Source organism: Diadema antillarum, unplaced genomic scaffold, assembly GCF_040938485.1.
Source record: "Diadema antillarum isolate AM-2024a unplaced genomic scaffold, OU_Dant_1.0 seq00000356_RagTag, whole genome shotgun sequence".
NCBI classification, from domain to species: domain Eukaryota; kingdom Metazoa; phylum Echinodermata; class Echinoidea; order Diadematoida; family Diadematidae; genus Diadema; species Diadema antillarum.
The window spans coordinates 338,148-362,596 of NW_027271362.1; the positions used below are offsets into that span (position 1 = coordinate 338,148).

Genomic DNA, 24,449 nt, shown 5'->3' on the forward strand with positions numbered 1-24,449 from the left:
CACCCCCTAATACACATACACGCCAAGTTTCATTAGTATACCTCAAAAGGTTTTGATAGTTACCCTGTCCACAAAATTCATTACAGATGGACGGACGGACAGACAACCCGAAAACATAATGCCTCCGGCACCACTTCGTGGCAGAGGCATAAAAACACCCTCTCATTGTCCGACTGAAAAACTAATACATTGTAGATATGGTAAATCACAACTTGGAATACAACAGAGGCACATAAAAACAAGTGTCGTGAGTAACATGTACAGAAACCGACAGTGGCGGGCTCACGCCAGTTTAATCAATCATTTTTTTCCCTTTCACTTTTTTTCCCCAAATTATGAGTTTTTGGTGTGAAAATATAGTACACGTACATCATCATGATACATTGATAATTTTTTTGATATTTTTTTTTTTCCCCGACAAGATATCATCACTCATTTCTCAGTTTCTTTCATAAGCAATTACGGGACGAAGAATGGCATGAACAACACAAAGATAATGAAATACTGCAAGACGCAGTGCTTGGAATTAAGTGGCACTTGGAACATATTAATAATCACTTTAGTTTATTCTAAATGTTAATATTTCTACCTGGGTGATCACAATTCTAAAAAGAATTATAATTTGCAAGCACAATAAGACGAAACCTGCATTCAAAAACTCTTACATTTTCAATAAGTCATTCCCACTGAACGTTACAATACATATAAACATGGCAGCTACACAATCACTGAAAAGAATGTTATTTTGTCATTCTTTTTGTTTTTTCTTGCTAATCTAGCAAATAACAAGGCACCTACTGTTTTGCCATATGAAGACCAAATTAATGGTCTATGTCATCTGAAGACTGGATTTATTTGCTTTAGAAATGAAAAGTGAGAAAAAGTGTTGTTTAATCCTTAGTGTTGATGCATGAGTGCAGAAAAAGAACTTTTTTAGAAATGTGCTCGTGGGAAGTGAGAATTGAGTTAGATCTACATCTCCCATAACCCACACAAACAGGTAGCTATAAGGGGGCCTCGTCTTCTAATTTGACTCGGGTGACATATTGACTACACTAGGTGTAAAAACCTGTGGAAAGACAACTGAGAAATAAGAAGTGATTGAAGATATTGAACATTTTGAAGGACGATAATAAAAGCTACCCTTCATCGAACTTTCAAACATTTACAAGCATTGTTCTATCAAACAAAATCGATCTCACCTTGAAAAATAAATCCTGACAATACCCAAAATAATTCATGACAATACCAAAAATAATTCACAGCTTGCTTTAGAAGCAATTTGGAGATATTCACCAAAATTAAAAATCACATGTTCATCCCATGATGCAAACACTTAAAGGTAAAAACAATGATTATGACAAAATGTTACAAATAAAACGCATTAACCAGCTTAAATGACACGATCATTCAGCGTTTCTGTATAGCAGTACAGAATAATTAGTACTCAATATACATGTATTTTGTACATGTATTCTTACCATGTGCTGATTGAGGACAAGACTTTGTGATACGAGAGTATGAAATATGGGTATCTATGAATCTCTAATTTTTTGCCAATTTAAACAAGAGTTTATAAACATTGTACCCAGCATCCGAATGACAGGAATGATATATTAAGTTCAAACTACAGAACAAATCTGCCAATACGAAAAGAATAGTGTGTTAACTGGGGGATTTTTTTGTTTGTTTTTTTGCTTTCTTTTTTACTTCCGTGGTATCAAACTGCATTCTCCAGTTGCCAGTTACACTGGCATTCTACGTTGAATAACATCCAATAGCAACTGAAAAATAAAAGCTACATTGCGACGTCAAAGTTTGAGTGACAGAATGTGACAATTAGCGTTCCAAATTCCGAAGTCGTTTAGCAAGTGAAAGCATCTGCCTCCAAAAGTGGTTCTAAATCTACAACTTGCTGCGTATGAATTATTATCCAATAGCAAAACGGCACAATAAATGCTGCAATATGACACCAAAGTTTGAGTGATCAAATGTAGCAAATGGATTCCCGAATTCCCAAGATATTTAGCATGCGAGGGCATCTACTTCCAAACCAGTTATATGCATGTATGCACAATTTGCTGTGTATGGATTGTGACAAAGCAGTAAAGCGTATAAAGACTATTATTTACATAGTGATGTTACATCAGTGACAGTCCATAGCCCTAATTTGTGACAGAAGTAGGTGCAAAATGCCCTGATATAAATGTCTTGTGAGAATTACGACTCTTCAAAACTACATTTCCTCATATTCAGTCATCAACTGTTTTCAGATAACTTTCTAGATGAGAAAAGGTCAATGAGATTTACAGATCACAAAATGTCATAGAAGTGCTCTGAAAATACAATGTATAGAACAATGTTATACAAACCAACTACAGTCAAAAGAAGCTACTCTGTGCTGAAGGATCATTAACCAATGGTAAACAGAATTCTTAGCTGAAGGTCTAAATAAATGATTTCATTTTTGTCATTGCTGCACTTCCAATGATATTAACCAAGTGCTAAGAATTACATGTGAAATATCACAAATAAGTGAAAGGGGTATATCACACAACATGTTTTGGTTTTAGATGGAAAATATAAACCTCATCATTTCTGTTAGGAAAGAGGCAAATCAAAGTCTAGACCTCCTAGTAGCATGAAGCTGTGGCTTCGACAGATCACAATATTCAAAAGAAAGGGTCTGACAAAAGGTTTCCTTCTAGTTACACCTGAATCAGATCTCAAGAACATCTGGATCCCTTCACAAAATTTTATTTTCTTCTCCAATTTTCTCTTCTTGCCCCCTCTCCTTTCCTTCTCCTTAAATATTTCCTCCTTCAGATACCCTCATCATGCTGTCCCACAAGGAATGATCATGGAAATGAGTAGGAAGCACACAGGGGTGGTACTGTAGTTCCCCGGTCAAAGCACCTCAAGGGATGGCCAAGCCCAACGAGGGAACATCCAGGTCTGTCCACATCGAGGGCAAACTTGGAGAGCAACGGTCTTTTGTGCAGCCTTTGGCACTGCCTGCCTAAAGGCCATATAACCTTCCAAACCCTAGCTTTCATCTCAAGCTGGTACATAGCATGCTGTGAATCTGTGCAATGTCGTGCGTGGATGGCAAACGTCACATACTTGTCGTCCAGGGGGAGTAGGGTTACATAATTCTCAATCCTCCCCCTCTCTCTCAATTTCTTGACCTTGAGATGTTAAGTTGTGACCTTAGCAACATTTGAATCTTTTTATGCTCGGTGGACCCTTGGAATGGGTGCCAGTGAGAAATGAGGAAACAGACTTGTTTGGAACTTGCAGAGTAAATATTTCCATATGTTGAAGATCAAGACCATTATGATGAAGGAGTAATTTCTCGATCAGAAAACAAGATCACATTCTTGGAAATGATTTCACAGATATTCAACCTGTGCAGCTAAACTGTTCTTGAAAAAACAAACAAACAAAACTATCAATACTGCAAAATTCATAATCAATTTGTCATCTTAAAATGCTGAGGAATACAGCTTCAGGGACTACGTCAGAAGTCAAACTTGAACCTTAAAGTGTGAAACATTAAATCCACAAAATACTGAACGTTGGTATCACCTGCAAAAACACAACACACTTAATTTCAGCCTGATCAGCACTGGTCCTGTGTCACCTGCTACTGATCACACCTCATAAAATGAGGCACAAATTGTATCCTTTCATTACAAAAACCAATAATTCAAGAGACACTCTCTTTGCTAAAGTATTGTGCATCATTTCATCACTGGACATGACACGTATAATTACACAAGACTGAAATTAACACATGCTGTACAATGCAAATCTTTTTTCCCCTTAGAAACTCTTGCATAACAAGATGTCAGCTTCATGCACAAGAGACAGGGTGAAATATTGATATACCCCAGTGTTTTTATTTTTTCCTGCAACAGTCAAGGGCTCTTCTGCAGATATGCCACAAGCGATTTAAACCACAAAAATCCCCCAAAACATAAAGAAAGTGTATGAAGAAGAAAAAAATCCTTGGTAAATGCTTCCCATTCCATGTGTACATCATGGCTAAAAGAGTTTATTGCAGAAGTCCACAGATGAATAACTTATACATGTATCAAACATCCTGGCAGGTCAAAGTTCAAAGTTCATCCTTTCCTGCATCCTCGTCATCATCCATGTCGAAGTCACTGAGGTCGATATCGTCTTCCTCCGGAAGCTGTAAGACAAATGGTTTGGAAAATTTAGAACAAAACAGAGGCAATATTTGAGTATCAATAAAATGCTTTTTGTTTTGTTTTGTTTTGTTTTCATCACTACTACTGGCTACCACAGAGACTCCAACTCTCCCATTTTCGACAGGAGATCTCCCGCCAAAAACCCATTTTTGCAAAATCTCCCGTTCTCCCGCTTATGATTTAATTTCTCCTGCCCTAGCTCTGTGTCCCCCGTTGGAAAGGCTTTCTTACTTATTGCTATCGTATGTTGAAAAAATAAGCCTTAGAAGCACCAGAGAGCATCTAGAACTCTGGGAATTTTGCGCTTCGCACACATCAACTTGGATGATCTCCTGTTTGCTAGGGGTTTCAGGTGGGAGAATCTCCAGGTCAGAAGGTGCTTTGGGTTGGAGTCTCTATTTATGCCATCCTGTTCAAAGTTTACTGAAGGTACATGTACACCTACAGAGCATGAACAGTCAGCATTACCAGTACAGACAAACACTACCAATATCAACAGGGGGTGGAAATGGATTATAACAAGGAGGAAATTTTGCGACACTGAAACTATCACATTAAAGGGACTGTACAGAAATGGTTGAGGTGGGATTCATGTTTTGAACATTCCTATAAAGTGAGATAATGAAAGGCCTCTTATGAAATATGAAAGAGCATGTAATTTCAAGAAGGATTCAATGTTTATTCGATGAAAATTGTTTTTTATATGGCTGAGATATCCAAAAAAGTGCTAATAATAAAAGGCAACATGCCACAACTTTATTGGGATCTCTTTGTTTCACCTTGTTTTTGGATATCTCAGCCATTTCAAAACCGATTTACATCGAATAAACTTTTGATACCCCTTAGAACTGCATGCTCTATGACATCTCACAGAGCGGTTTCTGAATATCTCACAAAACATTAAAACTAAATCCTCACCTCGACCAGGAACTGTACACACCCTTTAAGCGATAGATGGCCAGAGTAAGGTGGGATTAAGATGGGATGGTGTATGCATATTTTCATTTCAGATCAAGGCTTGTATCATCGTGGTTGGGGGGGGGGGGGGGGGGGGGGGTCAAATTTCAAAATGCAGTCACAATTGAGGGGGTAGGGGGGGGTACCTATTCAGTCCCTTCACCTCTCCAGGATAATAGAGTTAAGTTTAAAACCATTCAACATTTAATCATTAGGGAGCTTTAGATTTTCTTGGCGTTTCGAGGAAAAAAAAACAACTTGTTCTGCACATGCACAAAATTGCTTTTAATATCAAAATCGATCTCGTGTAATCTTAGTTTTCAGTAGATTCTGGGCCATCTCAGCTTCCGCTCCATTCACGACACAGAGAGCTACTCGATGCAATGATCATATGGGGACGCCATTTTACTTTGCATACAGCTGTACATGTAGGTTGCGTCTTCGCATAATCTAAAGCTACTCTGCAACATGCCGCAGGGACAGAGGAGAACAGTCAACGCAATTTAAGATCTGAATACAAGAACGACCCAAGTCCAATTTTTGGCCAAATTCAGTTTGACATGGCAAATTGTAGCTTATGCATGGACTCATCTTGTGTATAAATGATAAATCCTAATTACCCCCGGAAGTGCCTGAAATGAATGAATGAAATCTTATATGAATGTAAGAATGAAGGACTTGGGTCATTCTTACATTCATATTATAGCGCCCTCTCTCGTCCTTCTCTCATCTCTATAGCAGAATATCATGTATATGATTCAAAGAACGACCCAAGTCCATCACGCAAAATGGCCTCTCCACAATTAATGTAAATGTTAATTGTCATAATAATATATGTTCTAATTTGTATATACAATGTTGCCTTCCCATCACAGTTAAATAGAATATTATTGGACAAATAAAAAAGATATGGAGTTTTTTTAAGTTTACTCAAAATGGTCTTCCATGGACTTGGGTCGTTCTTATATTCAGATACTCAATTGTCTAAATGTCTGCCTCGCAAATCTAAAGCTCCCTTTCATCGTATCTGTAAAGACAACTGAGGCGGTTGTCTTACCACTCCATCTTTGCCATCCCACGCCTCCACTGCTACTACTGATGGCAGACCTTCCCCTCTAAGTTTTTCTGTGGACCCTCTTCCAACGGCTACAGCTCTGCAGATATGAAGGATAAAAAGATGGATTAGCATCCACAAGATTCAACAAAGCAGACACAGCTTGATATCACGTCATAGAGGTACACATGGCTTAACCCATTGAGGACGAGTCCCGAGTATACTCGGGCAAGCGTCAATGGGAAATGCGTGTTGTAGCAAAATCAAGCCATCCTTAACAGGTTAATGAACAGTGTCAGTACCACAACATTGTTATGTTATTTTAAGTTTACATTTTCTTGAACTTTAAAACTAATAGTACTGCTAACGATATGTTTTACATCAGAGCCTCATGATTCCAAATGCTTTTCAAATGGAACATACAATAGTATAAAAGATTAATTTGGGATATACCATGGCTCGACACTAACTTTTTTGTTTGGTGGCCCGATGGGGCCACCAAAATCCTAAATTTCAAATTTTTGGTGGCCCGAGAGAAAAATTTGGTGTCCCGAAAAAAACAAAAAAAAACGTTAAATGTCCTTTTTTTTAATGAGTCAAATATTTAAGTTTTATGATAGTAAGAATTACAAGGTGGACATATCTACTCATAAATAAACTTCAACAAACTTGCAACACTCACTCAGGCACTCATTCAGTCCTTTTCATCCATCCTTTAAACAAATTTAACTGCTAGTTTCCGGCGCAAAAAGTTACGAATTTATTGACATATTTTAAAAAAAATTTTGGTGGCCCGAGGCGGGCCACCAAATTTGCCCTTTTTTGAAATTTGGTGGCCCGACTTTCATTTTTGGTGGCCCCGGGCCACCGGGCCACCGTTAGTGTCGAGCCCTGGATATACTATAATCATATGTTTTTGTATATTGCTGTTATAAAACCGATTCTTCAGGCATCGATGATAATATTGTGTGAAGCCGTAAAGAAAAGCACTATGTATCAAAGGACAAGTTCACTTACTATACATGTGGATGCGGATTGAGTGAATGCAGCAATATCAGGTAGAACACATCAGTGAAAGTTTGAGGAAAATCAGATGATCCATTCAAAAGCTATGAATTTTAAAAGTTTCTGTGGAGTCACGGCTGGATGAGAAGACTATTACAGTTTGAGATGTCACACCCATAAAACCACAGGGCACATTCCCTTGACTTAACGTATGTTAATCCATTGAAGATGCCATTGAAGATGAGTCCCGAGATACTTGGGCAGGTGTCTATAGGAAATCTGTGTTATATAGCAAATCAGCCCAACCTCAACGGGTTTAAATTAAGGGCAATATGATTCCCCCTGCCTTCTGAAAGAGGCAAGTCGAGTTCTCTTTTATTATGGGAGATTTCACGAGAAAATGTGTTGAATTTTCTTTGTATCGTTCTATACATGTGACATCACAATCTGTAGTGCTCTTCTCATCTAGTGATGGTGGCACTGAAACTTCAAAAATTCATAACTTTTAAATTGATATTACGATTTTCCTAACACTTTCACTAATGTGTTCTACTAATACTGCTGCACTTATTCAAATCTAGTATATATATGAAGGTGAACTTGTCCTTTAACCCGTTGAAAAAGAGTCCCAAGAATACTCGGGCAGGTGTCTACGGGAAATGTGTGTTATAGCAAAATCAGTCCGACCTCTTTACGGGTTAAGCGGCAAACAGCTCACCTTAAAAATTCATTGATTCCTTCTTTGCTGAAAGATCCCTTGAGGGTCATGGAAACTTTTTTCCTGTAGTTCAGGACCGAGAGGGCGGGGTAGCCAAAGCCGCCGATCCCGAGAGCCTCTTCAACCTTTGCCTGCTGGCCCGCTGCCGTCCACACCCACCTGTTAAGGAATACAGATTGCAATAGTGATCATAACATTAACCCTCTGGCTATTGCAATCGGGTGTGCCATATATCAACACTATGAGAGAATACATGTAAATTTGTAAGTGAGTTTGTTCACGGTATTCTACATTACTGATCAACTCCATAATGAGCAAACCCAAACCTCAATAATTCAAATTCATGAAATTCTTTCGTCGAGATGTTTTTCAGTACGTCGATGTACGGCAATTTTGTCGATCAGTTGCAATGAAAAACATCTCAACGGAGGAATGTCATGAATTTGAATAATTACGCAGTACTCACTGCATGCTATAAGGATTAGAACCAACCCTTGCTATCGGGCGGAAGCTCGGTGGTCTAGTGGAGATGTCGCCTGTCCGGAGATCAGTAGGTCGTAGGTTCGAATCCTGCTCGAGTACATACGCCCATGACTTTTTTATCATGGCTACTACTAAAACACTGAACAATTCTGTGCTTATTTACGTCGATGTAGGGCAATTTGTCAATCAGTTGCAAACCTCAATTGCTACTCTTTCAAATACCACTCTTGCATTTACCACCTGAACTGCTATTTGTGAAATACTGTTCTTGGGTGTTATCTTGGGAGAGCAGGATGAAATCGTCTTTGGTTGCAGATGGCAACTGTCCACTAGTATTCATTCTCACATCTTTCACTCCACCTCCTCCTCCTCTCATACAGATGTAACAGCAGTTTGCAAAATGAATGATGATGCTACAGATGCTACAGTACGGGTGAACAGAAATGTCTGATTCCTCTTATTTGCTCAATTTGCTTGTGGTTCATGGCCTCCCGTTTCCCAACAGCAAGTGTTGGTTCTAATCCAAATCATTTTCTTTTTCCTTCCTTGCACAACTTGTGAAAATCTTCATTCCAATTTCTGTCACACTTATCAGTAAATATTTTCTGGTCTTTCCTCGATTATGGCTCTTTTTCTTCCTTCCAGGGATTCAAGATAGTTAATATAGGAGCTTCCATTCACACATTTATCCCAATCCATTTTCTTCTAGCCTTCCACCAATTACTCCTCTCCCTAGCTACCCCCTTTCCCCCATTGCCTGATTGTGCTGGCATCTATCTACTCACCCCCAATTTTTGTTCTTGTACTTTTCCCCCAGGCCCTTCAGAGTAGCAAGGTACTGGTTCCTCCCCTCAGCTCCGGTATCCAGGATGTCCGGTAGAAAGGAGAGGACACACAGGGGGTGCTCCTGGCATGCTTCATCCAGCACCTGCTGCTCCGTCAGCTGCCAAAGCAATGCGGTGAAATGGGTTGATTAGCAGTTGAAGTTGCAAAATGTAAGTGGTGGTGGTGGTGGTGGTGATGATGGCAGTGGTAGTAGCGAGGGTGGAAGTGTTGGTGCTGGGGGGAGTGGTGGTAGTGGTTGTGAGGGTAGTGGTGGTAGTAATGATGGTAGTGGTTAATGGTGGTGATTGTGGTAGTGATGGTGGTGGTGCTGGTAGTGGTGGTGGTGATGGTAGTGGTGGTGGTGATGGTGGTAGTGATGGTGACGATGGTGGTAGTGATGGTGGTGATGGTGATGGTTGCAGTGATGGTAGTGGTAGTGGAAGTGGTGGTGGTGGTGATGGTGGTGATGATGGTGGTGATGGGGGGTGATGGTGGTGATTGTGGAGGTGATGGTGGTTGTGGTGGTGATGGTGGTGGTCATGGTGATGGTAGTGATATTGGTGGTGATGGTGATGATGGTAGTGATGGTGGTGGTGGTGGTGGTGATGGTGGTGATGGTGGTGGTGATGGTGGTGATAGTGGTAGTGGTGGTAGTGATGGTAGTGATGGTAGTGATGGTGGTGTCGGTGGTGATAGCAAGTTGTGGTGGTGGTAGTTTGTAAGGGTGGTAGTGTTATTGTGAGTGGTCATACATTATAGTATTGTAATGTAATATTGGACACAGATATATTGTTAATTTCTGGTATCTAAATGTATATCCATCTTGCTTTCATATGCAGCTGTTACATTTAGAAATGACTGCTAAAATGAGGCAGCAAATGAATTTTTGTTCGGTTATGACAAAATTTTGATATAACGAAAGAAACTGTCGTTCCTGAGGACTTTGTTATAACAGGAATCCACTGCATAGACAATGCTGTTGCAAGATTCATCACAATTTTACGAATAAAATTGACATTTTTATGCAAAGATCAAGTGAAGGGCAGAGTGGAGCGAAGGAGGAGTACGATACCCTCAAAGCAGGTTGCTGCTTACCTCATAGACCTCAGGTGGAGGGAGGGCCTCTTGGACTTTGGACATACACCAGCTGACGATGTCTGATGCGGTCCTACCGCCATCATATTCGTCAGCATCTGAAAATGACTTTTTGCCGGCTCCAAAGAACTTGAGGGTGGGGTATCCTTGAACCTGGATGGAGTAAAATATATAAATTAGAACACTTTGTCTACATTGTACCATCAGTTTTAATAGAAAAATGAGAATACGGGCCTCAAAGAAACAAATTTATCACCTATCTCCGTGTTGTAAAAAGGTATTTCAAAGATCATCACAGCATTAATTGGTAATTCAGACTTCTATCAATGAAATTTACTGTGGGATACAGATATTTAAAGTTCAATAGACTCGACTTGGCTGAAGGAATTTCTACTGAATGTGGTTAAATTTGCGATTGTGGAGTACAGTACTGAATGGAGAAATGATATGTGTATGTGACATCCATATCAGGCTCAGAGTCAATATTTTTGTGTTCACAAATAGCACTCGACATGCGAAATTTGCGAAAATAAAAACCTTGTGAAATATATGGCGTATACAGTACAGACTGTGCATATGATGCCTCAAGTGGTGGCAACACTGTGAATACCTGGAACCTGGAGCTGATGACCGTGTGCACTGTAGCGTCCACTGCACCCAGCTTGACCTTGCCCTTGAGCTCAGTGGCGGCCTTACCAAACTCGGGGGCCAGCCTCTTGCAGTGACCGCACCATGGGGCATAGAACTCCACCAGCCAGAGGTCATTACTGTTCAGGACCTTCTCCTCAAAGTTGCTGTCGGTCAGCTCGACGACATCACTCTACACGAAAAATGATACAAAAAATGAACAAGTAGTAAACATATGATATATGCTACCGCTACCGTATGGTGCATATGCATATATTTTGTTAAGCAGGTCTGACTTGCACGAACAGGTGTGCACATTGCTTTCTATATGTTCTTCTATATGTCTCGTAACACAAAATGTCAAATGTTTAGGAGAGCAAAAACAACATGGCAGTAAAGCACCAAATCAAAATGGGATACCCTTTACTTTGACATGCTGTGGTGGCTTTATTTTGGGGGTAAGACAGAGCTAGGATTTGGACAGGATGTCACTTAACTGATTATCTGACCATTAATCAAAAATAGCCATTTTCACCAAAATTTGAGATACATTTGTACAAGGTCTTGTCACCCCAGCCAAGATATGGTGCATATATTTTATGAAGCAGCCTTACACAAACGAGTGTGTACAACCCACTTTAAAATGTGACCGTGCACCTCAAAACGAACATTAAGTCGCACACACTGATTTTGTGTGAGGACTGAAAATAAGTGAAATGGGTCAACCTAGCCGAACTTGACTTTTTCATATTTTATGAAAGAGCGGGTCTTCTTTTACATTATGCTAAAATTTGGTATCATAAAACGGGCAGGAAAGTGTGTGGTTTTTTTTTTTAGCAGTTTATCTCAAACATTTTTGGTAGAATAGTGTGATTAGGTGTGTCTTTAGAATCCCTTTTTCATTTCTGAAAAACCTTGTCCACACTCTTCACTTTCAACTCTAATAACTTTTGAAAGTTGGCATTAATTATGGACAGAATGTGTTAATGAGGCATGCTTAATTTCAATTTAATCTGATAATCTCTTCATTGTTGTTACTCTGGTGGTTTACTTCCTGTTTTTTGTCCCATTCATCGCACAGCCAGCACGGTTTGGTAAAGATTAAAGATAATAAAAAGTTTTGGTACCTCAAAAGTGTCCTTGAATTTCCTTGTCTTAGTTTGTGTTTCAGGTTAAAGTACCTTTCATATAACTAACACTGTGAGACTTACTCGCTCCAAAGTGCTCTCATGTCTTAGTAATCATGCAATTAACTGCGACCAGCAGCCCCATACGCATAGCGACCAGCAGTCCCATACGCATAGCGTAATCGGGCTTCGCATTGTAGCATTCAGGATCATGACAGATTTAGTATCGCAGGGTAAATGTCAACTTAAAATCCCATAAATTCTTCAATTTGAAGACTTACCACTTAAGTTGAGGTATTGAAAACAGGCTTCGGGCAACGTTTGGTTCTGCCTATATAGTCCAGCGGATATAGAAAAAATCATGCACTTAATGGTAAAAGCACCATATTTGGTACACATGTACATGATGCCAATACAAGTCATTTCTGATATGGAAGCCACTCTGATTCTCCCTTTGGCGGCCGTGGCGGCCATTTTTCAAAATGGCCGCCATGTGATGTAGCAATGCTGTGTATTTTGGAAACTATAAGTCCGATTGTCGTGATTTTTGTACCAAAGTATAGGTTTTGAGGGTCAAGGATTCCAATAATATATTTTTTGAGAGGATAAAACCATGGCAACCTACTTATTGGCGGCCATTTTGAAAAAATATGGCCACCATGCTAGATATAACATATCCTTAAAACGTATGGACAAAGGGTCATGACTCTGGTACCAACTTATATGTTTTTGGGTCAAGGATTCTGATAAATTCAACTGTAAGTGAATATGAATCGTTTCATCCTACGTTTTGGCGGCCATTTTAATACATATGGCTGCCATACAACAGATGATGAATATTGTATATCTTCGAACTCAAAAGATATATAATCACGATTCAAGTGTAAAAGTATAGCTTTTGGGTGAAGGTTTTCAATATAATGATGTTCTAGCAAAGTGAATAGGTTCATCACATCCTTTGTTTTGGCGGCCATTTAATAAACAGCGTACGAGTGTTATGAAAGCGGGATGCCCATTGTGGATTGATTCTGGTGTAAACGTTTGTTTTAGGGGTCAACAATTACTTGTTCACTCATTTTTAGTATTCTAATGTGGGACATCTGGGCGTAGTTAACTTTGTAAGCATTTTGGAAAATATGCTCAACTTCCTTTATAGGATTTCTTTGTGTACAGTGTATGTCAAAAAACATGATCTTCACAATATCATGTCTGAAGTACATATTAATCAAGATTATATATTTTCTAGAAATATAGACTCTCGCTTTCTCTGGTGCCTGGACTATGGAATGAAAATCATACTTTCCAACCAATTAGTACATCTGTTTTCTTTGGAAAATGACACTAAGTGTGAGAAAACTTCTAAAACTTCTTGGGTCACTTACATCAAATGTAAACACACTATATGTATGTCTATAAAATCCATGATTGACCAGGCTGTTCTGATACTTATAACTACACTGAATCTTATACATCAAACGATAAAGTGAATAGTGGCAGTGGGCAGGTCCTTCTGGTCCTGTACGGGTAGAAAGACGTCCCCGCCCTCCACGAGTCTCCCGCTTCCTTGCGGGCATTTTTTTTTTTTTTTTGGTTAATCAAAGGCTAAGGAGTAAACCTTATCCAAATCCGGAACGGAACCCCTAAGGCGGTAAGGTGTTGTTGTTCATCATCTCTCCGGCAAATATAATAGGTAATATACAATACATCTTTATAGGTTTACATCTAATTGTCATTTGCAGGTCCACATGAGTCTACTAGCAAAATATAAACTAGAAGAAAAATTATGCTAATTTATGAATTTAAGGAAAACCTCAAAGAAATAAAAAATTTTAGGTTCATAGTTATTGGAAGATAAAACTGCAGAATAAAATATTCAGTAAATCGATCTTACTTACCGGCACCAGTAGAAATACTGAAGACGTTCTCTAAAGCGCACCTGCATCTATATATGCATTCACGTTCATCACCGCTTGGCAATGGATGATCAGGAACAATAATTGTTTCGGATTGTCAGAGCTAATTCGATTCCTTCATATGATTCCTTATAATTTTGTGTAACAGTATTGACAAGGTCATACTATGAAATAATGAACAAGAACTGAAAACAAACTTTAGAAATCAGTAGGTCTTATAAGACTGCAATACTAATCATGTCTTTGTGGCTGGAAACTATGACAGTACACTAATTGTGCTCTCCTGTCTATGCATCCAAATTTGGGGAAAAGTCTTCTATTCCATTCTCACTATTTTATTCTACCTTTGATATTCAACATAATTATCTTTAGTATTCCACGTATGCAACAATTGCACTTACGTGATGTTCAATACCTACTTAAATAGTGAATGTGATAGAGGTATGGTCAATCAACAACAATCAATGAACAATAAAGAACTAAACGCCGCAACGACATAGGAGGTTCATTTACCAATGATAGGTGAACGATTCTTGTCAATGGGACAATACATATGGCAAGTGAGGGTGTATATACCGGGTGTCCCAAAAAAAGCGGAACAGTGAATTTTCAGCACCTTGCGATTTAAAAGTTATATATCTTTTGACATCATTAGAAAGAACATCTTCCGCAGAAGACTATGATACCAAAATCATTTAATTTGGTTCAGTATTTTTTATTCTACGCCAATTTCTGAAAATGCAGTCATTGTCAAATTTCGCCGGATTTTTGCGACTTATGAGATAATAATTTGAGTGCGACACGCGATCCATACGGTGAATATTGTGTAAGCTCGGTGATCCATGTCAACAAAAGATACAGCTTTCACATTGGGCACGGGCCAGGAAAAAACAGTGTGTGTGTGTGTGTGTGTGTGTGTGTGTGTGTGTGCGCGCGCGCGCGCGCGCACTCCCAATATGAAAGCGTTATCTTTTGTTGACATGGATCAACGAGCTTACACAATTCACCGTATGGAACACGTGTCGCACCCAAATTATTATCTCATAAGTCGCAAAAAATTGAAAATGACTGCATTTACAGAAATTAGCGTAAAATAAAAAGTGTTCAACCAAATTTATTGATTTTGGTATCATGGTCTTTTGCGGAAGATGCTCTTTCTAATGATGTCAAAAAAATATCACTTTTAGAACGCAAGGTACTGAAAATCCACCGTTCCGCTTTTTTTTTTTTTGGGACACCCGATATAATACATACAGGGTGGCTCCTCAGAAAATGGAAACGCATATTTTTCCAAAACCATAACGAAATTGTCCAATTTTGTTGAATATTTTTCTTTCTAGACATGTTTTTGTTAATCATTAATTTCTTACTTTACTTTATCAAAGCTCAGCAACGGAGACTACCCAACAATTGAAGGTCAATTTTCGACAATAATCCTATTCAAGCATTCCACATTTTGATGTGCGGCCTCAATTCTTTGTTAGTCTCCCAAGTGGCTTTTGTTCGATGCTGAAATTTGTTGAATTGAGCTAAGAAATTTACGCTCGACCCGTCTTAAAAAAAAAAAAAAAAAATCTGTAGAATGAAAACCACTCAACCAAATCGGATGATTTTGGTGTCATTCTTCTTCTAGATAAATTCTCTACAACTCTGTCATTCATTTTGGCATCAAAGTAATGCAAATGTGCAGATATTTGCGAAAACTTGCGTTTCCGTTAATTCTAGGCCACACTGTATATAATGTGTGTGTGTGTGTGTGTGTGTGTGTGTGCATACTCTATGTAGTGCGGCAGTCATATTTATCAAAATGGACATGAAAACGAAATGTGTTAGTTCTATTCATCAATAAATGCTTGTTTAAAATCATTGACCCCAATTAGTTTCAAAGACGTACAGTATAGTATATATTGCGGTGGCCATAAATGGCAGCCAAAACATAGGATGTGATGGTTGTATACACGAAAAGATGTATCCATTTAAATAATTGAACCTCAAAAACATGTTTTTGTACCAGAATCATGAAGATGCATCCATTGGTTTTAAAGATATATGAATAGAATGCAGAGCGGCAGCCATGTTTAACTGGAGTGAGGCCATATTTATTAAATGGCCGCCAAAACAAAGGATGTGATGAACCTATTCACTTTGCTAAAACATCATTATATTGAAAACCTTCACCCCAAATCTATACTTTTACACTTGAATCGTGATTTTATATTCATTGAGTTCGAAGATATACAATATTCATTATCCGTTGTATGGCAGCCATATTTATTAAAATGGCCCCCAAAACGTAGGATGAAACGATTCATATTCACTTACAGTTGAATTTATCGGAGTCCTTGACGCCAAAAACATAAGTTGGTATCAGAGTCATGACCCTTTGTCCATACGTTTTAAGGATATGTTATATCTAGCATGGTGGCCATATTTTTTCAAAATGGCCGCCAATAAGTAGGTTGCCATGGTTTTATCCTCTCAAAAATCATTTTATTGGAATCCTTGACCCTAAAAACCTATACTTTGGTACAAGAATCACGACAATCGGACTTATAGTTTCCAAAATACACAGCAATACTATATCACATGGCGGTCATTTTGAAAAATGGCCGCCACGGCCGCCACAGGCAGAATCAGAGTGGCTTCCATATCAGAAATGACTTGTATTGGCATCATATACATGTGTACCAAATATGGTGCTTTTACCATAATGTGCATGATTCACCCTATATGTGCCCTATATCCGCTAGACTAATAGTCCCTTTCTGTTCGAATTGATGACTGAATGTGACTCGGTCGACAGGACCATAGGAGAGCTACATACAGTACACTGAATACTACAGCCAGTGCATGCGAACACATCACATGCAGCCCGCACACAAATTTCAAATCTATGAACGGATAAGATGTTTGTGTGCGCATGCGCTGGCCATGTTATCCAGTGTATGTAGCTCTCCCGAGGTCCTCTCGACCGAGTCACATTCAGTCATCAATTCGAACAGAAAGGGACTATTGACAGAACCAAACGTTGTTCGAAGCCTGTTTTCAATACTTCAACTTAATTTGGTAAGTCTTCAAATCGAAGAAATTTTTGGATTTTAAGTTGACATTTACCCGCGATACTAATTCTGTCATGATCCTGAATGCTACAATGCGAAGCCCCATTACGCTATGCGTATGGGGCTGCTGGTCGCAGTTACAGTTGTAGCTATGCGTACAATGGGCTGCACACTGCTGGTCGCAGTCAGTGGTTTCGTACAATATTTATCGACGCTGTACAGCGTTGGCTCTGGTACGAAACCATTATTGCATGATTACTAAGACATGAGAGCACTTTGGGGCGAGTAATTCTCACAGACAACGTACTTTAACCTGAAACACAAACCAAGACAAGGAAATTCAGGGAAGCTTTTGAGGTACCAAAACTTTTATTATCTTTAAGCGCTTGAATAGACACTGTACTTCTGAGCCTCTTTTCTCAGTTCACACTTTTCCTGAGTTTGTGCTTTCTTTCCAATAGTTAGATAGGTTAGGAGAGTCCATTTGATTTGAGTTATACATCATTTTAAAGCTTAAAGTATGCTCTTTCAGAATATGGTCTTATGACTTAACTAAAAATTCATGTCTGGCGACTTTTTGTTTGTTTTGAGGTGCAGGGTCACAAATGTTTTCCTCATCCAGAATTGGGAGTACAATAACAAGAAGTAGTGGTCTGGCATCTATTTCTGGTGGCCACCCCTACCACAACAAGTCATCGCAATTCATCGCCACTCATTATGAAACGTTACTTCATCATCATTCAACACTCACCTTGCCCCCAGAACCACCGCTGCCACCGCCACTCCTGAAACCACTGCCTGAGAGACGACTATTGACCAGATTCTTGGCTGCTTTCATCGCCTCGTCGACGATCGCCGCGGCAGTACGGGCTCCTGTTCAGTAAAAAGGGAGAATAGAAGAGCAAGACAATCGTAAAGCACAGCAAAGACAGCTTGGTAAGCTTCAGTGCTTGAATAGACCCGATACTCCAGAGCCTCTTTTCTCAGTACACATTTTTCCAGAGTATGTACTTTCTTTCCAGTAATTACATGGGTTGGGAGAGTCCATTTAAAGTGAGTTATACATCAATCTGCCCATAACTAAAAATTCATGTTTGGTAACTTTTTCTGATGCAAGGTCACATATTGTGACTTCAGTTCACCCTTTGCTCATTATTCTCTCTCATGCACATGGTACATGATACAATGCATATTCACATCTTGCTTTTAACAAAAACTCTTGATAATATGGTTCTCTAGACCACAACTCTACAATTGTAGGCCTCGTTAAGTTCTCAAAGCAATATACCTTGTAAATTATGCTGTGTAATATCTCCTGTCAAATTCATGCTTTCAATTGCATGAATATGAAATTTGTGCCATGACTTCATCAGAAACTAAATTTGTTATATTCATGAATTTTATTAAGTGTTTAACTCTCAAGCCTTAGATAAGTAGTTCTCTTCTCTTCTCAGTTGAAGCAAAAAAAAATCACAAGTTACCTTGGTAATCACTTGGGCTGTCCTTGTCGGCACCAAAGACTTTAATTGTGGGGAATCCTCGGACATTATAGGGACTCCCAACAGAGGCATGGATGTCCATGTCTACGGCACCAACCTTAACAATTCCCTGTCAAAAGAACACAGGAATGTCGATGGTAATGACATAATAATAACAACTGCACACTTACAACCTGTACATTGCATTGTTTGATCATTTAGATCAATATCCTTTAGATTATTTAGACCATTTAGATTTAGATTATCTAAATCATTTAGATAATTTAGATTATTTAGATCATTTAGATCATTTAGATCATTTAGATCATTTAGATCATTTAGATCATTTCTAAGATCATTTAGATTATCTATATCATTTAGTTCATTTCTAAGATCATTCATTAAATATTTTCTTTTTTTACCTCACTAAACTATGCTCTGAAGTTGTATTCACAAGCAAAGAGATTTTTTACCTTACATGGTTGATCTAAAATGGATGTATATGCTTGACTTACGCTTGAAATACTGAATGTCTTAAAACAAAATAAAAGAGAAAGACTGAACAAAATAAAAGTGAAGAGATACACATTAAAAAAAAATGTACACAGAGACAAGTGAACAATACACATTGCTAGGAATCATCACTTCACACTATTCTAACGTTACTGCTAAAATTTCTGAACCTTCAATACAACTGTCTGATCAGCATGAACTAATAATTGTTTGTATATGCCAAAAGATCTCAAATTTTATAGCTGATTGGCAGCAGCAGCACTAACTTCTAATTGCACTGTCTTTAAAAAAAAACAAAAAAACCTCAAATTTCTGAGTCCTCCTGGACTCATCCTTTTTAACAGTCAGTCCACAGCGCAAGCGAAAACGCACGTATTTATTCAAGTTGTATGCACGGCTGAGCGGTGCTTGCATACGTAATGAGCAGATACATGGTCATGAAGAAATCCGTGTAGAACGAGTATTTCTTGTCAGTTTTCGACACTTTTAATATCGACTGAAAGAGAAAACATTAGCAAACATGCTCATGATCAAAATAAAACGGAAAAGAAGAATATAGAATATCAAAATCTCTCTAGAATTCGGTATTGTATTCAAAAATATTCCTTCACGTTTGACGCAAAAAAACTAACCTGAAATCTTTCATGCCCCTCTAAAATATGGTAAAGACTATGTCCGCTAAAGTATATAGTATCACAATAAGGGCAAGTTTTCTCATCTTCATTTCAATACGGGTCAGGAACTAGCAAAATTCAGAGACATGTCTAGCGTCGAGTTTAAAAAGATTATCCTCGCGTTCGCACTGGAATTCCGGGTCTGTGATTGGTCGAAATCTGTCGCAAGACGCGGCGTGTCGCATTGCGTAGTATCCATTGGCTGCTGACTCAATGCTGTGAGTTCAAAAACTAAGTATCAGATTAAAGTGTCATTGATATGAGTAATAGCTGAATAGTGTACAATTGAGTTGGAGGTAATTTCAAAATGATAGCCTATATTAGTTTCATGAAATCCATGATTTTTTTAAATGTTAGGTTCCAGATTGTGATCGAATTTTCACTCTCTATACAAAACTTGAACTTTACACAGAAACCAATGATGTGTATGTGAGTGTGCACTTACAATGACCCTGAACAATGGACCTGGCTACCACCTGTCCCGAGCTCTGCTGCAAGGCACATGAATGCTTTATCAATTTTATTCATGTGGATTGCCCTGAGCACTGCTAGTCTGAATTCTTGACACAGGGTGAAATGCATGCACATGAAAGAAGTAAGCACATGTTTCCATGTGCTTGCACACACCACATTTCAGAATGAACAAAGACTAGCTGCGATAGTGGAATTCCTCATGAAACATTCCAATCCTGGTCATTGTCCACGACCATTGTCTGGGTATCAACAACACACTCCACGCGTGTTCATTCACTACCCCACTTCCAGTAAGAAAACATAGTTTGCCTTGTTTTCAACAAGAAAATTCACAACCTTAAAAATGGTGCCCCTCTTCGTTTTTTAATTGATTATACTTGCTCAAGTTTCATGATTGTGAAATCGAAGAAATTACGGAGATCTATTTTCAATACCAGTCAGGAACTAGCAAGACATCAAACTATGATCTAAAAGCTTCTTGAACATTGGCAAAATAATCGTTTACTTTGATGCTAAAATGGAATACTACAGTATATTGAGATAAAAAATAGGGAAATTAGGTATCAAATTAATGAGCATAATCAGCTCTATAACCTACCCAACCATCCTGGGTCAAACAATGCACTGCGAAAGCTATGAAAGCTGTTATTGCAACCTCTGCAAAAACTCTCGCAAAGTATCGCGAAATTTCGTTAGTCTCAAGGGCACAAACTGCGCAAACGTGATTCTGAATAAAATTGTCGTTCGTGCCTCATTATCGCACGCGCTGCGGACTGACTGTTAATGGAAGGAGACATTTCATGATAGGCAAAGCTCTAGCCTACCTTCAAGGCTGCTGCAGCTTTTCTCCACTCCGGGGCTAATGCTTTGCAATGACCACACCTAATACACAGAGGAACAAAGATTGGGGGGGGGGGGGGGGGGATTGGAGAGAAAGAAGTATATTAGGTATGACAAATAATAGTCTAATGAAAAAAATAAGTACAGTAGTTCTATACTCTTGTGATTCAATCACATCTGAAAATATGTCAGCAGCCAATATCAACAACTATTAACGAAAATGCTGCTGGATTGGTCAAACTTGTAAAATTTCATACCTTGGAAATCATATCTTGGAAGTAGGCTTAAAGTTATACCAAACTTATGTGCCCGTCTGCACCAACAAAGATGATTAAATTCTATGTGATAGGCTTAATTCTTGAGTAGTCCCCCTTAGCAACTCATAAACAGAAACAACTTAAATGGAGAGCAAAGTGCCATCTTAATCAGTAATAATTGTTTCTACAAAATGTTGTTGACCTCTTGAGGACTTAAAAGTAAAGAAAGAAACAGTAATAACAATATGATGAACCCTATCAAGGCACACATCAGAGCCCACTTGTACCATAAAAATGACACATTCTTACCATGGGGCATAGAATTCCACCATCCACACATCATCGCTGTTTATCACCTCTGTTTTGAAGTTTGAAGCCGTCAATTCTATGACATCATCACTTGGGCTGGAGAGGACGGAGGCTGCTCCAGCCACCAACAGAACTACAGAAACCACAAAGAAGAAAATTAACAACATTAACCCATTTCCATACTCAATTCTGAAATCCCCACAGACTTAATACACAGGCCACCAGGTTCATGTATGTAACGCATGTAACGGGTTAATAAATAAATAACAGATAAATAATATTCAGAACCACACTGGCCTCAGGCTCTATACATGCTGTAGCTTATGGGATGTGGCAGAAAAATGCAGAGATAAGGTTATGCAATGCATGTTTGACACTGGGCATTAGAAATCAAACAGAAGTGACGTTTAGGATCTTTTTACAGTAGCTAGTTGTAGTCCTTTTGTAGGACACTGCTGTCGGACTCATCTCAATCTACACCATACTTCACCATACTTCACCATACATCACTCATCTGCAATCTTGTACAAAACATTGAGACACCAATGTGGAACTGTAGGAGGAATTTGAGCATACCTCATGGCTTTTACTCAAAGTTATACAAATTTTAGTTTGATATGAATTGCACAACGCCATTGATCAATGCAGCTAATGATATGAAGCAATCTAGGTAAATTTACGTATATTTGAAACCAACCTTGCTGTTGTTGCTTACATGCTGGTGTTACTGTAAAGAACAATTATGGGAAAAACTTCCATGTTCCCCCCCCCCCCTTTCCATTTATGCCATACCACTTTACTCTACCCTAACCTCGTTAGGTTACGCTCGGATGCATCCACTCACTCACACACATTTGATTTGGCAAGCGGTGGGCATGAGAGAGGATGGGGTGTTGGAGTGGGACATAAGGAAGTCTTGCCTAATTAGCAGGGGTGGCTAGGCTTTTCACATGGGTAGGGTTATAGTTGTTGTTTTTTTCCCTTCTTCTTCTTCTTCTTCTTTTTTTCAGACAAGTCACCTGGATTTAACTCGCAAAACTGTCCTCTAGGCTCTACCTCTGACCTTAGGACTAGCCTCAGCCCTCTGGAGTCCAAGGCTGCATTTATCCATTTTCCCATGTTTGAAAGGTGCTTCAATATCCACTGATCAATACACATTTGAGAACACCTTTCAGATCGCTTCTTGATTTGTTGTGTTATATTAACTCTGTCGTGAGTTGATTGGGAGGTCATTTTACTGCTGCGCTGCGCAGCCCGCAGTTTGACCCTGGCTGTTTTACTGTAACTTTAAGGAGGAGAGACGTGTAGTTAGCAGTGGTTGGTGAGATCTTTTATGCACATAATAAAATATAGAGAGTGACATCAAGATCTATTCTAACAACATTCTGCTTACCAACCATGTTTAATTTGCTCTTTTCATTAACCACCTACAAGCAAGTAACAAGTAAACTAAGTAGGGTCTACAAAGTGTACAAAAATGCATCTAACCTTGGGTAAATTTACTCGATTCAGCATTCAAATTCAATTTCAAATTCAAGGCCAAGGGAGAAGACGTTACCAGGTTACCATGTCAGTTCGGGAAACCCACTCACAAGGGGGGGCCCCTCCTTATAAGTAACCCGTCCCCCTTATAAGTAACCCCGTCCCCCCTTATAAGTAACCCCCAGGGCACCCCTTATAAGGAGTCTCCACGCTTTTTTGCAATGCAACGCGAAAATGAAAGGACTGCGGCAATTCGCTTGATATTATGTCCATAAAGCTTCACAAGTTTCCTAGTTACTCACGAAATTTGAGCAAAATCGGTTTGAGGCATCATATCTAAAATCATGGATTGAAATGCGATGTCAAACGACCCATGCGAATGCTGAAATGCGAGCGATTACTGGCGCGAGTGTCACCAGGCGCGGCGGCGCGGCAATGCTTGAGTGCAGACGTGGCGACTGAGTGCATGTACTCAGTCACCACGTCTGCACTCAAGCATTTGCCGCGCCACCGCGCCTGGCGACACTCACGCCAGTAATCGCTCGCATTTCAGCATTCGCATGGGTCGTTTGACATCGCATTTCAATCCATGATTTTAGATATGATGCCTCAAACCGATTTTGCTCAAATTTCGTGAGTAACTAGGAAACTTGTGAAGCTTTATGGACATAATCAAGCGAATTGCCGCAGTCCTTTCATTTTCGCGTTGCATTGCAAAAAAGCGTGGAGACTCCTTATAAGGGGTGCCCCGGGGGTTACTTATAAGGGGGACGGGGTTACTTATAAGGGGGACGGGTTACTTATAAGGAGGGGCCCCCCTTGTGAGTGGGTTTCCCGAACTGATGTGTAGCCGTGACAATTATGAATTAAGGATACTTCCTTGACTTTGAATTCGAACTATTCGGCCGTCATTGACATTGCATTGCACAGACGCAGGCGCTTGGCTCAAGCTAAGGCCAAAGGACTACATTCTGCCAGTATCCAACCTCGCCCCGGCCCCGCGCCGTCGGAGTATCGCGCGGCTCACAACGGGAGCTGCAGCGGATACGCTGCCCCGAGACTCGGGGGAAGCTGAGATGAGCGTTGCCCTTGTAGATCCCAAACAATGTATTACTACTCGAACACAATACACACACCTAACGTTACACGATGTTATTGGCTCATGTAAATAATTACTGTTCAACTAAAAAGCAACGGCCTGGATAGAATTTAATGTAATACTCACCGAAAAATGCACGCATGGTTATCTCTGGAAATGTGGCTCGAGTGAGAAAACTCATAAAATCGACGCTTCTAATTCCTTCCCGAAACACTGAACTCAGACCGAAGTCGATTTGGAACG

General features: G+C 39.3%; 1 protein-coding gene across 1 annotated transcript; it reads right to left on the minus strand.

Annotated features, from left to right (window-relative positions):
* Window positions 1-252: 252 nt before the first annotated feature.
* On the minus strand, window positions 253-24,449 carry LOC139731088 (protein disulfide-isomerase A6 homolog). The gene is made up of 11 exons (XM_071641968.1): window positions 24,333-24,449; window positions 21,626-21,758; window positions 21,044-21,101; window positions 18,562-18,688; window positions 17,832-17,953; window positions 10,965-11,174; window positions 10,355-10,507; window positions 9,220-9,377; window positions 7,952-8,110; window positions 6,232-6,328; window positions 253-4,198 (listed from the first exon to the last, which is right to left on the minus strand). Exons 1-11 carry the CDS (start codon window positions 24,385-24,387, stop codon window positions 4,121-4,123), a joined length of 1,350 nt encoding a protein of 449 aa, XP_071498069.1. The 5' UTR covers window positions 24,388-24,449; the 3' UTR covers window positions 253-4,120.